Here is a 16595-nt window from a genome sequence, read left to right as displayed (position 1 = left end):
GACTTGTAGTTTTGCATACACTGATCACATAAAAAATACTTAAATAACAAAATTACGCGAAAAATTTTTTGCTAAATTTTTCCTTAAAATCCATGTATTCGTCTCTAGCTTCGCGCAGCCGGCATATACCGCTTCGCTAATGTGAGTATTTTGTCTATGAAAACATAATCTTAAACGATAGCTCACATGCGGGTGGCAAAGTTGTGCGGTTTGCTTGTTGGGGGTGTACACATGGAATTTTAAGAATTCCTCTATTAAAAAAAAAAAATGCGTCTGGAATTTTATAATTATTTTTTACGTACTCAGCGTATGCAAAACTACAAGTCCCTTTGCGCTTAGTATACCGAAAGTGGGACACCCTGTATATATATATATATATATACATAAGTACGCAACGGATTTTGATGCGATTTTTTAATAAGAGTGATTCTCGAGGAAGGGGTTTTCTATATATGTAATTTATTATTAGACAAAGCGGTCGAAGCCGCGGGCGGGAAGCAATCAATAAAACTTGCCACAATGTTTAATCAATAACGCAGTTGCTAAGTTCGTTAAAATGGCGGTAAATAAAGCTACAACAATAAAAGAGGCAATAAAAAAATGGGAAGAGAAAACTGGACTACACGCGTCCACTGCAACAGAAGTCAGTCTTATTTTTCAATGGCCGCCGATCGAAAAAATGGATACTACGTTGTCGAGTTTGACTCATTGCGAGTAAGATCAGCAAAATTATTTCAAACTCAAATATTTATTTTTTCAATTAGACTTCTTTAGAAGCACTTTTGAATCGTCGTTACATATTTTTAACATTTACCCCCGATTCGGAAAGCAGTACCTATCTATGGAGAAGAATTGGCAACACATTTTCGTACGAATCTAGGGTTTGCACTATCAAAAAGCTATAATCTCGTGTTGAGCCCAGCTTCTAACTCCACACGGCTTTAACTGTTTGACTTTTTAAATAATTTTATAGAAATTAGTTTTTGATCCTTGGTAATATTATTAATTATTATATTACTCCATGGACCATAGAGTCCATCTAAGAAACGAGGGAGGTGGATCCGCGTGGCACAGCTAGTTTATAATCCTCGATGTAGCTGTAAAAAAATTGTTGCCACCTAACCTCTTGACCTACCTTTAAAACTGAATTGAACTGATTACCTTCTGCCATAGATTATAATATATACCTACTCTAATGCTTCTGCCCAGCCCCTGGTTGCCTGGAAGAAATCACTACTAACTGATAAGGCCGCCAAATACACAAAATTGTTTCTTGCGTTTATTTTTGTATATTTTAGTGAAGAGTAGGTAAATAAATAATGTAAAATACCAGTTTTCAATATGTATAATTGTTTTAGGAAATTAAGTTTATCAACAAATGTGATCGAAAAAGTGACAGGATTGAATAGCTTGAAAAAATTACGAGTGCTGTCTCTGGGAAGGAATTATATCAAATCGTTCTCAGGAATGGTGAGTTTCTTCGTGTCGTGAAAGAAATTATAAAATTGAATGCATTTTACATATTTTTCACTAATCGATTGTTTTTGGACAAGGCGGTGGTAGGGTCAGCTTTATATTTTGGCTACTTAGTATTTCTTTTTGAAGTGAAACTTTTTCAAGGTCGCGTCATGGCAATACCGTCACATCATAGAGTAAGGCGACGATTTTGGTATATTTGAATCTTGCCAAAGAAGTTTCACTTTTGACACGTGTGCTCGAAACACGCTATTTTTTATTATATGAAATAATCGTGCTTTTCAAATAGGTATCAATTAAGTTAAATTCTCAATGTTATTTATTTTAGGAGTGTTTAAGCGATACTTTAGAAGAGCTGTGGATATCATATAATTTGATAGAAAAGCTGAAAGGCATTAATGTTTTGAGAAATTTAAAAGTTTTGTACATGAGTAACAATTTGGTGAAAGAGTGGAGTGAATTCAATAAATTACAAGTAAGTTTGCTTCACTACATAGTATAAAACAAAGTCGCTTTTCTGTCCCTATGTCCCTTGGTATGCTAAAACTAATGTAACTACGTCAAAAATTTTGTGGGAAAAAATAAAACAAATATAGTATAAAAGCTTTTTTATTAATGCTTATTCCTACTAATATTATAAATGTGAAAGTTACTCTGAAAGTCTCTTGACCACGCATAAACTACTGAACCGATAAAATTTGGCATATACCAACAATTAAATTGTAGTGTCTGTTTGTAATATGAAAATAACAGCTTTTTACTACATGCATATGGACGTACGTGTAGGATAAATGACTAGTCGATCAATATTATTATAATAATTTAGAACTAAAAATGTACAGGAACTCCCAAATCTGGACGATCTTTTGTTCGTTGGCAACCCTCTCTATGACGCGTGCGAACTTGACACATGGCGGTCAGAAGCGGCGCGACGTTTGCCAAACTTGAAGAAATTAGACGGAGAAACTGTTTTACGGGAAGATGAACCACCTTTGACTGTTGCTGATATGCAGGTATTTATTTTTGATATTTTATACTATAAAGTGACAAAAACTTTCTAAATTTTTGACAGTTGTTAAATGTTGCCATATTAACCTTGTGTTTTGAAATAAACAATCTATTTTTAGTTGTTACTAACGTAATTTAGTTTTATTTTATTTAAAGCTAACCTACCTACTCATTTCTATTAACAATTTTGATTATTTTCATCGCGAATACATCAATAAGTTCAATTTTTTTTCAGCCTGATGGTGGCGATGCAGTGGAAACTCTAGTCAGTGCAGAAACAAATGATTGAAGAATAAACTCTTACTATGAAATATTGTTTTCTTTTCTAATTCCTAAATCGCTTTTCCCGCGTTCCACTGCAAGAATTGCTATGAAATACAAATTCGAGAAACCCGTGTTGTGATACGGGAACACGATTTATGCATGTAAATGTTAATTTTCTTACATAGTATTGTCAATAATTATTGAATAAAGGTTGAAATATAAACACGGTGTTTTATTTAGCACTAACAGCCTTTCTAACCTTTCCCTTCTATGTGTTAACAGAAATATTAAGTCTAATTTCTATTTAATGACGTAGTTATGCCTTACGCCGTACAGAGAAACATATTTAAATTCAAAAGTTACTTAAATCAACTAGTTTTCGAGTTACTCTACTTCTTTAAATTGGTTAGGTTATAGTACAATTATTTTGACGAATCTAAAGATTTAAATTTTGCTATGTGGAGAAAATAAAACAACAAAATTACACAAATAATTTTATTTACACAGTAAATTACCCTATTATTGTATATCTTCACGGAAGGCAATGTTCTTTACATCTATACTTAAACACTAAATAAAACACTTTTATGAGCAAATGACTCCCCCCCTCCCTCTAAATCTCAAGTTTAACTCACCCCCCCTTTTCCATTTAAATACACTTACACGATTCAAAGTGATACACCTATAGATAGATATATCTATGTGTATACGTAATTGTCTATGTGTGTGTACACTGTACACGTTTGTAAATTACCCGCATAGTAATAAAAAAACTTGTGCATTTGAAAATCTTCACTCACACGATACTCAAACAAATCAATAAATATTAGGAAGAATTTACGAAACTATGGGGTTCAATGTGCATGAAAAAAATATTTTCCCATTATTAGTTGACACACAACACCTTGAAATAACATGAGACAATTTTTTCGTCGTTACTTGCCACCATCCAAAAAAAAAAAACAATCGCCACACCAACTGTCAAAGTGACATTAGAAATTACACAAATGTGACATTTTATTTTATTCGCGCCAAAATCAATCGCAAGATATTCGAGAATACAGAATTAGTATTATTATTATTACAACCTTGACCTTGCTTTAAAGTCACTGATCGGACATTTAACACTTTTCCATATGGTACTCATTACATTATTTGTCATTTTAACTGACAGATAAAACTTATCCAGAAGTTGTTAAACACGACGAATAAATCGTTTTTCAATGAACCCTGACAAATATTATGAACATTTTAGTTTTTCAAATTGTTGTTCCTAAATCACATTTGACACAAAAAAACAATATTGAGATATTTTCAAGTACATAATATATCCATCTTATTAGGTAAATTTAATTTTGATTGTTTATTGAAGTGAAACTTCTTTACATATCGGGGTTGGAAAAAAATTTAGTGTAACATTTTTTCGTTACGCGTGACATTTTTCCGTTACGCGCCATCTTTTTCTTATCCCTACCACACGTGATTCGACGTATTTCTGAAAAGTTGCATATAGTAAATTATTTTTTGAAAAAAAAAGGTCATAAAGAAGTTTCATTTCTTACGTGTGTACACTAGTGCACACACACATATTTTTTTTCTTTTGTAAATAGGTAATAGTGATAATTTATTAGTTTATTCAAGGAATTTACAGACATTACGCCAAAAAATGCAATTGATCTCTCGTTTTTTTCAAATAATAATGAATGTCTAGTTTTTTTTCGAATTTACATATAAATTCGTCTTAAATGATCAGCTGTAGTTATGGCGTTACATTGAGGGCAAATTTTCTTAGCTCGAAGCGATTGCAACCAACATACCTGTGAAGAGAAACTAAAATAAAACAAACATACAAAAACAGGACTTAGAGCGTATACGCAAGCACAATTATGTACGTAATATTCATTTCTATGCGCACTGTGCGGTCTGCGGTAGCCGCATCGCAGTGCTACCCGCATAGTGCGTATACGCTCTTAGGGCCGATTTTTCAATTCTTGGATAAAACTTATCCGTCCAATAAAGTATTACACGATAATATTAAAATGTCACGTAAACTGTCAAATACGGGCAATTAGAATACGTTTTTAAAATGGTAGTTTTATACATTATTCGACGAATAAGTTTTATCCAAGCATTGAAAAAATTGAGCGATGTCAAGTGACATCCGGATGGAACGAAGTGTTAAGTTAGAGAGAGACAGACAGAGAAACATAGCAAAAAGTGTCGTTACAACTTTTCGTAAGAATTTTTTCCGTCTAGCCCCCTTTCACAACGCGCGATAAGGAACTTCGTTCCAATACCAATTTCTAAAAAAAACAGTTTTTTTTAAATTATTTTTGACTCAAAGAAGGAATATTTTATAGAGATATTACTGTAGTTGCTTATGTCAAGTATTTTCTATATTATAAGGTAGTTTTTATCAAGAAAACATCAAATAAACGGGATGAAATCCCTACTAATATTATAAATGCGAAGAAAGTAACTCTGTCTGTCTGTTACGCTTGCCCGCTTAAACCTCTCAATCGATTTTGATGAAATTTGGCACAGACAATCTTTAGACCCTGAGAAAGAACACAGGCTACCTTTTATGAAAACAACACGCGGGCGAAGCCGCAGGCGGAAGCTAGTACACAATAAAAAGGAAAAAAAGACGGGTTGCACTGGGGGAGTGCCGGCAGAAGTGAAAACTTGATTATTAACGTTGAGCATGTTTGATATTTTGGAATTGTATCCGTCTTACGCTTTTTCGATCAGGTCACGTGTCCGGCGAGTTTAAGATTTTATACCCATTACAGAAAAAGTGCTCAACGCCGCTAAAGAAGTTTTCACTTCAATAAATAAATATTACAATACTCACTTCACAGTACACATGCCAACATTGTATCGATACCGCCGGCGACGTATAAGGTCCGAGACAAATTAGACATTTTGCCTGAAAATAAAATCAATAATCAGAACATCTATACTAATATAACAAGCTGAAGAGTTTGTTTGTTCGAACGTGCTAATCTCAGGAACTACTGGTCCAATGTGAAAAAATATTTCTGTGTTAGATAGACCATTCATAGAGGAAGGCTATAGGCTATATATATCATCACGCTAAGACCAACAGGAGCGGAGCAACGCGGGTGAAACCGCGGAGCACAGCTAGTGATATGTGATATATGAAAAGAGTGATAAATACGTTGAATAAAGAGTATTAAACATTTTTTGACATATATAGTAGAGCCATTTTATTAGGAAACATTTGACAGTTCAACAAAATTCTAAAACGTAACCTAGTAACGACGACATAGAATAACATGATATTTCGTTTTGTTAGAACTGCACATTTGCTTGACTTTTTTCAATTACGACATATTTATAATAATAATTACCGAAACATTTTAAGATTTCATTTTACTGGTAAACCATTCAAAACATAATAAACAATTTCTGAATTAAAGAACTGACGTCACTACAATTTTGTGTCAATAAACCTTTTTTTCTTTACTCATTACTCTAAAAATCGAAATCTGACATCTAGAATCGAATGCATTGATTACTTGTGAATAAAACTCATCATAAATTAATAAATTCGATTGACAAATGTTTCAAATCCGTATCCATTAATTTTTACTTTAACTTCAATTGATGTTTTTAAGCAGGTTACCTCTCTTCGAAGATAAAATTGATAGACGTCAAATGTTGCCCATTAAATTGGCTTGACAATAGTTATCATTTTACCTGACAGAAAATCTAAACAGGTCATATCTAGAACTTATCTAAAGGGCTATAAGTCAAAAACAGTGCATACCTCTAACGCAGTGTTTTGTTTCTTCTCCAAATCTTTGATTTTCGCTTTCAACGCTTGAATTCTTGTCTGGAATAAAAAAAGAAGATAATTAAACTCAAACTCAAACATTTATTTATTGAAGTGAAACTTCTTTATCGGGGTTGGACAAAAATTTAGTGTAACATTTTTGCGTTACGCCGTACGCGTGACATTTTTGCGTTACGCCGTACGCGTGACATTTTTGCGTTACGCCATACTCGTGACATTTTTAAGGTCATAAAGAAGTTTCACTTCTTACGTGTGTACTCTAGTACACGCATACATTTTTTCAATTAGACTTCTTCTAGAAGCACTTTTGAAACGTCATTACATATTTTTAACATTTACCGCCGATTCGGAAAGCAGTATCTACGGAGAAGAACCGGCAAGAAACTCCATAGTTAGACAAAGATAAAGAATTTGAAAACTATTGTTACCATTTTAAATGACAAATTTAAGCAATTTCTAAGAGCTAATGCAGTTAAAAATAGCATCTGTGTTGAGCACACGTGTCAGAAGTGAAACTTCTTTAGAAACATTCAATAATACCAAAATCGTCGCTTTACTCCATGACGTGACGGTATTGCCATGACACGACCTTAAAATTTTACTCTCAAAGCGCCTAAAGAAGTTTCACTTCAATATAATTTCGCGGGTGGAGCCGCAGGCAGAAAACAACTTCACTACATAGTATAAAACAAAGTCGCTTTCTCTGTCCCTATGTCCCTTTGTATGCTTAAATCTTTAAAACTATGCACCAGATTTTGATGCAGTTTTTTTTAATAGATAGAGTGATTCAAGAGGAAGGTTTTAGTATACTAACGTTTTAGTTATATATAACTAGCGGTCCGCCCTGGCTTCGCCCGTTGTACATGTTTACGTTTAATATACAAGGAATATTATAAAAAAAGAATAAACGAAATCAGTTCAGCCGTTCTCAAGTTTTGTGCTTACCAACATATTTGGCGATTCATTTTTATTATGTGAATTACTAACGGCCTTACTAATAAAAATTTAAACAATGGATAAATTTCTACCATTTTCTACCATAGCTGTGTCCTGCTCTTGCTCACATGAAACGTCAATCATAAAAACAAGACAGGTTATTGCAATAACTAATCCATTGCAAAGCGAATGGGTAACACTTTACTAGTAAGACCGTTAAAGTTTAACTACTTACTTATTATTTAAACTTAAGACAACACGAGTGAAGCCGCAGGCCGAAAGCCAGTTATTTTTTATTTTTGTAGTTAAATATAATTTCGCGGGTAAAACCGCAGGCGACAGCTAGTATAGTAGTGAAGTCCCATGTCCCCTAGTGGGGTAAGGGGCAGATGCATTATACATCTGTTTCACTGATCGATTTTCTTTAGGGACAAGTAGGTGATCAGCCTTCTGTGTCCTGTCAGACCGAGACTTTTTTCTTCGTCTCCACCGGGAATCGAACCCAGGACCCCTCGGTGCTACGCTCATGCGTCAACCACTGTACCAAGGAGGCGACAGCTAGTATAGTCCATACTATAATAACATTATAAATGCGAAAGTAACTCTGTCTGTCTGTCTGTTACTCAATCACGCCTTAACTACTGAACCAATTTGCATGAAATTTGGTATAGAGATATTTTGATACCCGAGGCATAGGATTAGTTTTATCCCGGAAATCCTACGGGAACGGGTTTTTCTTTGAAAATGCGGGCGAAGCCGCGGGCGGTTAGCTAGTATTATAATTCTTACCTCTGCGCTGGCTTCCACTAAACCGTTTGGCCTGTGACTCTTTTCTACTTCTGCACCGTTTTCTTCTCTTTCGTTCTCTTGTTCGTTGTCATTCGACTCTTCTGCTTGATCTTCTGTCTGAAAAGTGTTCAAAAACTCTACTTTATTATTTTTAGAGTATATATTATATTTATTAATATTTGATACAAGCTGCTTCGCGCGGTTTTACCCCGCGGTTTTACTCCTGTTGGTCGTAGCGTGATGATATAATATAGCCTTCCTCGATAAATGGGCTATCTAACACCGAAATAATTTTTCAAATCGGACCAGTGGTTCTTGAGATTAGCGCGTTCAAACAAACTCTTCAGCTTTATAATATTATTATAGATTATATTTATTTATTTGTAGTAAATAGTAAGTTACACACGTATAAGCAAACACGGAAAAAAAATATTTTTTTTTTGCAATTTTGGGGGCGACTTTTTTGGCCTATAATTTTTTTTGGCTCAACTCCAAACAAAAAAAAACTTCACTACTTACATATCGAAAATCTTTCAAATAAACACAAAAAATGAGATTTTTTTTTTTTAAATCGGCTGCCAAGTTCACAAAGCCGCGGGTTAAAGCTAGTTCTATAACTTACATCGGGTGCTATACGAGAGGGGGAATATTGTGGTGGCCCGTATAGTTCTGTGTCTTCGTCGTGATCTACAACCTGAAAATAAAATACAAAAAATTATAAAAAAAAAATGTTTTTCATTTCATTATTGAAGTGAAACTTCTTTATCGGGGTTGGAAAAAATTTAGTGTAACATTTTTTCGTTACGCGTGACATTTTTCCGTTACGCGCCATCTTTTTCTTATCCCTACCACGCGTGATTCGACGTATTTCTGTGTTGCATATTATAGTAAATTATTTTTTGAAAAATAAGGTCACAAGTTTCACTTCTTACGTGTGTACACTAGTACACGCACACATTTTTTATTGTATACTTATGTGGAAATGAATGTCTTATTGTTATCGTGTAAAAAATCAAGTTAGATTATTATTTAATAAAGTTTAAAATATCAAGTTGTGTGAAATAATGAATCTAGTTGTTTATGGCACGTGATTGTTGTCATGTCAATCCTACTAATATTATAAATGCGAAAGTTTGTGAGGATGTGTGTGTGTGTTTGTTACTCTTTCACGCAAATATTACTGAACCGATCACAGTGATATTTAGCACACATATAGAGGATAACTTGGATTAACACATAGGATCAATGAGATAATATAACTACGTATGGAGGAGACACCACTAACAAAATCTGTGCGCCATTTTTATGCTCTAAGTTTTAAAAATTATTATCTAGTTAGGTACTTACCGATGAAAAGTTATGTTAGTCACTTTTCCGTATTATTTGTGCAATATCGTAACACATACGAAGGCATATTTGATGCGTTTCACTTTAAAACAAGTAAAAAATGAGCGTGCGGTTAATAATAATAATAATAATTTATTTATTAATTCAAGCATCAGGACTCATTTTGTTAGTAACAATTGATAACTTAAAAATTATGTTAGTAAGAATAATACAATTTAATAAAAATCAATATGACTACTAGGAATGCACTCCACTGCTACAGTACTATCAATGAAGCAGACAGTTTGCAGCAGTGGTTTACAAACCAGCAGTCGAGCCGACTCGCTATACAGCGCATGATTACAGTTAAGCCATATGGCTTATGTTGAGCGGAACATAAGTGATGTAGGCGGTGTCGTCTCCATATTATGTATATCTCAATGCATAGGATAGGTTTTATCCCGAAATCACGGGAACGGGAACAATGCAAGTTTTTCTTTGAAAACGCCGGCGGAAAGCTGGTATTATTATAACGAGCCACACTCACGAGCGCACGGTCCGTGGACGCTCGCCGCACGCTGGTGCCGGGCCGAGCGTCCGCCGGTTGCAATGCAGCCGCTCGCACTCGCCACTCACCGCACCATTGGTATTCGGCGCCAAAACCGGTTGGCTCATCGTTCTATTGTAACGATTTAATAATGTGAAATGAAATTAAATGAAAATAGATTTATTATGGACATAATATGAAAAAAAATTATGCCATAATTAGGCGAGCCACTCAGTGTGTCATCAGTCATCACTGATTTTCAGTGGCCGCCTTAGGATGTCTTATTGACAGTGAATGTATTTCCGTTCAGACTAAGGTATCCTACAATATGCAAGTATTAAATATAATTTAATCGATGTATACTTTATAAATATAATATATCATTTCACTATGAATAATATATATTGAAAATTTATGCGTAAAATACACACAGTACATATACATATATTATGTAGTGTGGAAATTTTCGAGGGAAAGTACTTAAAATACTGGACTTGGACCATTTTTAGTAGGGGCCCATATGTACTCCATAATAAAAATTTAATATTTAACGGATAAAATGTTATAGAAAATACTAGTGTATTTGTATCGATTTGAAGAATGAAATGACAAATTTAATTTTTAGTTAGTTCGATTATTATTAACCCATTGACCACCGAGCGGCCCGATCGGGCCGAGACACAATAGATTTTCTATTGTGTCTGTGATCCGAGGACTGACGGATTAATTGATCAATATAAAAAAATTATTAATTAAGTTCATTAATTGTTTACTTTTAAAATATAGTTTCGTTAAATTAAACGCACTATCATATATCATCAAGTACCCACCTCAACATCAATACTGCCCTCCTCCGAGCTCGTGTCCGGCACATCCTCGTCCATCTCCGCGCCTGTCCGTTTCAGACATCTCAACGCATGTCTGTGCAGTCTCGACGCAGGGAACGTAGTATTGCATATCGGACACTCGCCTTGTTGCGGCTGGGGGGAGCGTCTGCGGGAACGGAGACGACGTAGACGGTTGGTGTGTACCCGCTGGAATAATAAATAATAAATAAATAAATAAATATTATAGGACATTATTACACAAATCGACCTAGTCCCACAGTAAGCTCAATTAATCAATGTGTTGTGGGTACTAGGCGACAATAAATATAATATTTATAAATACATATTATATAGATAACACCCAGACCCAAGAACAAATAATTGAGTTCATCACACAAATATTTGCCCTGACCGGGGATCGAACCCGGGACCGTCGGCTCAGTAGGCAGTTACTTTACCACTGCGCCAACCGCGTCGTCAAAAATAAATAAATATTCAAGACAATCTTTCACACACGGCACAATCTGATCCCATACTAAGCTTTCGCTTGTATTATGGAAACCAGATGGCTGATAAACATACATATATAATTTTAAATAAATACTTATATCGATAATTTGCACCTAGACACAGAGCAAACATCTATGTTCATCACAGAAATATTTGCCCCGGGTGGGAATCGAACCCACGACCTCTGGCTTGGAAGGCAGGGCCACTACCAACTAAGCAAACCGGAAAATTGGTCCAGTAGTTTATGCGTGAAAACCATACATACATACAAACCTTTCCTCTTTATAGAATATATTATATTATTATATATTATATTATATTTTAGTATAGAAAAGAACATAACAGTCATACATGCCTTGTATATAAAAAAAAGTTTTAAAATTCAAACAGACCACATAACATGTTCTATTACTAAAAAAAACAACATATAAAACAACAAGCATCACGCAAATGAACTATTATCTACACTAATATTATAAAGAGGAAAACTTTGTTTGTTTGATTGTAATGAATAGGCTCATAAACTACTGGACTGATTTTAAAAATTCTTTCACCATTCGAAAGCTACATTATCCACTAGTAACATAGGCTAGGTTTTATCCCGGAAATCCCACGGGAACGGGAACTATGCGGGTTTTTCTTTGAAAACGAAGGCGAAGCCGCAGGCGGAAAGCTAGTTTCTATATAAAAAAAGAAAAATGAATGAAAATATCTGCATATTACAAAAAACTTGCATAACTTGAGAACGACTGAACCAATTTAGTTAATTCTTTTTTATTATATTCCTTGAAGGTAAGATTCTTTTGGAGAGAAAACGTAGACATATACCACGGGTGAAGCTGGAGCAGACGGCTATATTATGTATAAGTAAAACTTGACATCCTATAAAATACAGTTTTACCATTTCTTTCTACATTGAGCATTAGCCAACATTCAGGTATTGTTTTAAATGTAGTGAACAGTATTTTATTGGCTTTAAATTGAACTATATTTATTCCTAAGTAGGAACTGAATTTGTAAAACATTTGTTGAAATATGTATTAATACATATTTTTTATATTCCTACATAACCCTACTACTGACTATATACTAAAAAATAGCAACAGGTTCAACATTAGTTCTAAAGAAAAATAAAATACTTTATTCTATTTTTACTACACTTATATCGAGATAGCCCACTATAATACAATCAAAAGCAATTATTATCGATAAAAACATACCTGATACACATCACTACCGAGACAGCCAGAAACATCGACATCCTCCTCACTAGGATTATCGACACTAGTACTCGAGCCTGGTACCGGCGCACTAGGACTATTTGAACTAAGTTTTCGTTTAGAAGCATTAGATAACTTCTGCAAACGTTCTACTTCTAACGACAAATGACTATCCAATTCACCCTGTCTTATTGTACAACTACATACAGGACAATTAGGCAACTCCGACACTTTTTTCCTATTCCTAACACCGTTTAATATCACACTATCATCGTATATCGAGTTAAAACTATTCATCGAATTAGAACCCCCTTCCATATTATACATCACTACGGGTAACATTTCATTTAAGTTTTGTTGACACACAAATATCTGAAAACATCGCGATTGTTAACAAATCAAACGCGTTTTTGAGTTGCCGAACGCGTTAATGGAACTTCCATTGTCATAGCAGCACTCATCTTGCAGACACCGAAATTGTAATTTACGTAAATTACGGTAATAATCGTTAGCAAAACAATAACAAATAGGTCGTTTACGTTTTTTTTCTTTCAAATAAATTTGAATTGACACTTGACATTGACATGTGACGCATTTGACGCTCACGGCCATAGTCTACAAACAGCAGACACCGAGAGCAGACAGGAGACCTTGCAGGAGACATAGAGAAATGATCTTTCAACTTTCCAAGTCAGCAACCCAGATAAAAACACTTTTTTTAAAGTTTATCGGAAAAATTAATTCATTTCTGTTAATTAAGTCAGGGAGTTGGGAAATAAGGAAATAACATAGAACACTGTGGGAAATAATAATATTATATTAAAGTATAAATAAAATAACATTTTAATTTTATCACAGCAGCAGCAGAAATTAGCCATTTTACTCGTAACAAAGCATTGAGTTAATATTATGTACTTAATGTAAAAAAGGGTATTCTGCATATACGAAAAGAATTGTTCACTGTTAAACAATAGAGGGATTCCTCGTTATCCGTAATATAAAAGGCTTATAAAAGGGTTGCCAATTTGGGAGTTTTAATCCCAATTTTTTGGCCAAATTTAAAATATTATTTTAAATACGGGCAAAGCCTTGACAAAGCAAATAAACTACACTAGCTGAACCGCGCAGATTCGTCTGCTCTGAAAAGGACTACTTTTCCTTAATACTAATATTTTTCATTTGTATCCATATGGCACAGCATGATGATTGATGAACAATTCAACACAAACTTTTTCAATTAAATTCAGTAATGTAACTTTATATAGAAAAACTTTAAAAACTAGCGACTACACAAAGGATTGTTTCACTGTATGAAGTTTATTATAGACTTATCATGCAGCTTATCATGCAGAAATAAAGGGTTGACAATAAAAGCATTCATATTCATTCCACCTAGCGATTCAACTTCGACCTTAATAGTTTTAATTCAAACTCAAACATTTATTTATACAACTAAGTAGACTTCTTCTTGAAGCACTTTTGAATCGTCATTACATATTTCCTCCATATAACACCGATTATTTACTTTAGAACTGCAGCACATATTTTATAGTCAACTAGCAATGCCCTGCGGTTTCACCCGCATAGATAGCGATATCGTTACAGTGAAAAGTCTACTATAGGTCGGACTAAAGGTTTAATTTTTAATCACATGAAAATCACCTTTACCCCGTCCCGCACTACGGCCTTTTTTTTTTTGTTTTAGTGGGGAAATCTTTCATAGATACCCACGGCCTCCGGGGGAGCGGCCGTGGGTTATGTCGGATTCCTACCGACCAAAACCCCACTGTGTTCCGTCAAGACGCATATTGGTAGAATTCCTCCGTGACCCCCGCACTACGGCCTGCTCGAACAGTATACCTACTAGGTATTTTCTGTAGATTGACACTTTTAAAAATTCGTTATATCTTTTGAATGGAATATCCAATTCTTTTCATTTAAAAAGTATTTTGCTGGTATTGAAACAGTCTATAATAAAACATCATTTAATGGGATAAGGATTAATATATCTGTATGGATAACATGGTTTGATTACCGTCGGCACTTCTATTTACTTTGAAAACGTAAAAAAGTTGTTGTAGTAACATAACTACTGAAGATGGACATATGGTATCGCGGACTTTCTTGTAGATATTGATCCATTCTATAATACCGTAGAACATTTTTTTGTTCTATCTTCAATAGATTCCGCAGCGCACGCGATGACAGAAGTTTTATTGAGGATTTTTTTACACCTTAGGTTACATTATTGCATTTTTGGTAAGGATCTCTAATTTTTTTGAAAATGCAATATAGCCTTTGTTGCTCAGTAAAGATGCAGCTTTCTAATGGTGAAAGAATTTTTGAAATCGGTCCAGTAGTTTATGCGTGAAAACCATACATACATACATACATACATACATACATACTTACAAACTTTTCCTCTTTATAATATTAGTATAGATAGATAGAGGAGATTGTCCCCATTCATTTGAGACTAAACATGACTAGTTTATCTTATTCCGTTCTCGAGATATTTGGACCTAGGCCCATATTAATTAAATCGGAGTAGGTATGGGCTTACGTAACATTTTGAGCTATAAACAAAACTTGGGCCGTCACTTTGGTGTTGCGTTATCAGCTGAGTTTAGCGTTGATTAATAAACAACACTCGGCTCTTATGAGCGCACTTTTTAACAGCTAGCATGATCGGCTCCCGAATAACAACATTTAAGTTCCCGCCATTGCTATTTGCTAGCGATCTCATTTGAGACGGTGTTGATATGTGTTTATTATTCAGCAACGATCTCAAGGTGCTGAACGGAACTTGGGACAGTGACCATTGATTTCGTAATTTCGTACTCGAACGCGAGTATGAGATCGGTATCGAGAGTATCGAGCTGGGGGAACACGTATCTTCCTTCAATATGAAGGAGACGTGAAAATGCGAACTTTCATATTATAAGTAGTATTTCTAAATTGTAACTAATACAAATTCAACATAACACGCACATACAATATTATCAAAGTAGCCAAGATTAGCATTCTATTGAATAAAGCAGTTTATATAAGGGAGTAACTATGGATAGAAATATTGAAACTGTCAAAGCTACACGCTTCCCAACTGCATTGGAGGCGGCAGTGGTCGCGGATCACATGTCGGATCGCATTTCAACAAAATAGCGTATAGACTCTATACGCTATTTTGTTGAAAGAATATAACATTCAACCGAGCACAGTGCACTCACTATCGGAGTGGCGAAATGCGAACATTGAATTCACAATCACACATCGTACGAAACAATCTCGTAAATGAACGACTAGCGAACTAGAAATATTGATAAATTTTTTGCTCATGGATGCATGGATTTGAAATCACATCCCTCGACGGCCGTAGAGTCAAGCATTATTATTGCAAAGCTATCGCGACGTTGACGTCACCAACGAAATTATTCTATAGCTTTAAAATAAATGATAACAAATTGAATTGCGCGCCATCTATCTTTTACAACATTAAACCTTTATCCAAAGTTTGTAGTAGTACGGTGGCATTTACATAGATGGCGCTAAAACTAAATTGTAGCAAAATTCGCGGATAGCTACCTATCGAATAATTCGCAAATTGCGTCATCGTCGAGTTGCCACTGTCAACGAGACACCCAGATTCAAAGGTAATAAAACAAAGAAAAAAAACTAATTTAACAAATCGTTATCAAATGCGTCGTAAAAAAGCTCGCAAAACCAATGAATACAGAGCATTATACGATGAATTAAAAGAAAATTACACATCATTGTACATTCCGATATTAAAATATTACAACATCCAACATAATGTATACCGTCTCCGTGATAAGCAAACCATAAATTTAATAAACGCGCACGAACCGTCCTCG

The 16595-nt window shown here is 34.5% G+C and overlaps 3 protein-coding genes and 1 long non-coding RNA gene across 4 annotated transcripts in view; 1 reads left to right on the top strand and 3 right to left on the bottom strand.

Moving 5' to 3' along the window:
- The window catches only part of LOC149475253 (uncharacterized), a 57787-nt gene that overhangs the window by 11732 nt on the left and 29460 nt on the right, over positions 1–16595 (bottom strand). The window lies entirely within an intron of this gene.
- LOC149475255 (uncharacterized) overlaps positions 1–16595 on the bottom strand; it is a 114106-nt gene that overhangs the window by 75290 nt on the left and 22221 nt on the right. The gene's annotated exons all lie outside the window — the stretch shown is intronic.
- LOC149475257 (dynein axonemal light chain 1-like) lies at positions 522–2935 on the top strand. The gene is made up of 5 exons (XM_089713692.1): positions 522–714; positions 1359–1470; positions 1805–1951; positions 2319–2489; positions 2720–2935. The coding sequence occupies exons 1-5, from the start codon at positions 557–559 to the stop codon at positions 2771–2773; spliced, it is 642 nt and encodes a 213-aa protein (XP_089569818.1). The 5' UTR covers positions 522–556; the 3' UTR covers positions 2774–2935.
- RNF220 (ring finger protein 220) lies at positions 3402–13293 on the bottom strand. Its single transcript, XM_089713655.1, has 8 exons — positions 12724–13293; positions 10997–11200; positions 10167–10298; positions 8916–8987; positions 8294–8410; positions 6542–6607; positions 5603–5677; positions 3402–4565 (listed from the first exon to the last, which is right to left on the bottom strand). The coding sequence occupies exons 1-8, from the start codon at positions 13063–13065 to the stop codon at positions 4473–4475; spliced, it is 1101 nt and encodes a 366-aa protein (XP_089569781.1). The 5' UTR covers positions 13066–13293; the 3' UTR covers positions 3402–4472.

This window comes from Colias philodice, chromosome 31, assembly GCF_061535455.1.
Source record: "Colias philodice isolate Cphi_HAF_F1 chromosome 31, ilColPhil1 Martin Lab GWU primary, whole genome shotgun sequence".
Taxonomy (NCBI): Eukaryota; Metazoa; Arthropoda; class Insecta; order Lepidoptera; family Pieridae; genus Colias; species Colias philodice.
This window is presented reverse-complemented; position numbering and strand designations above follow the sequence as displayed.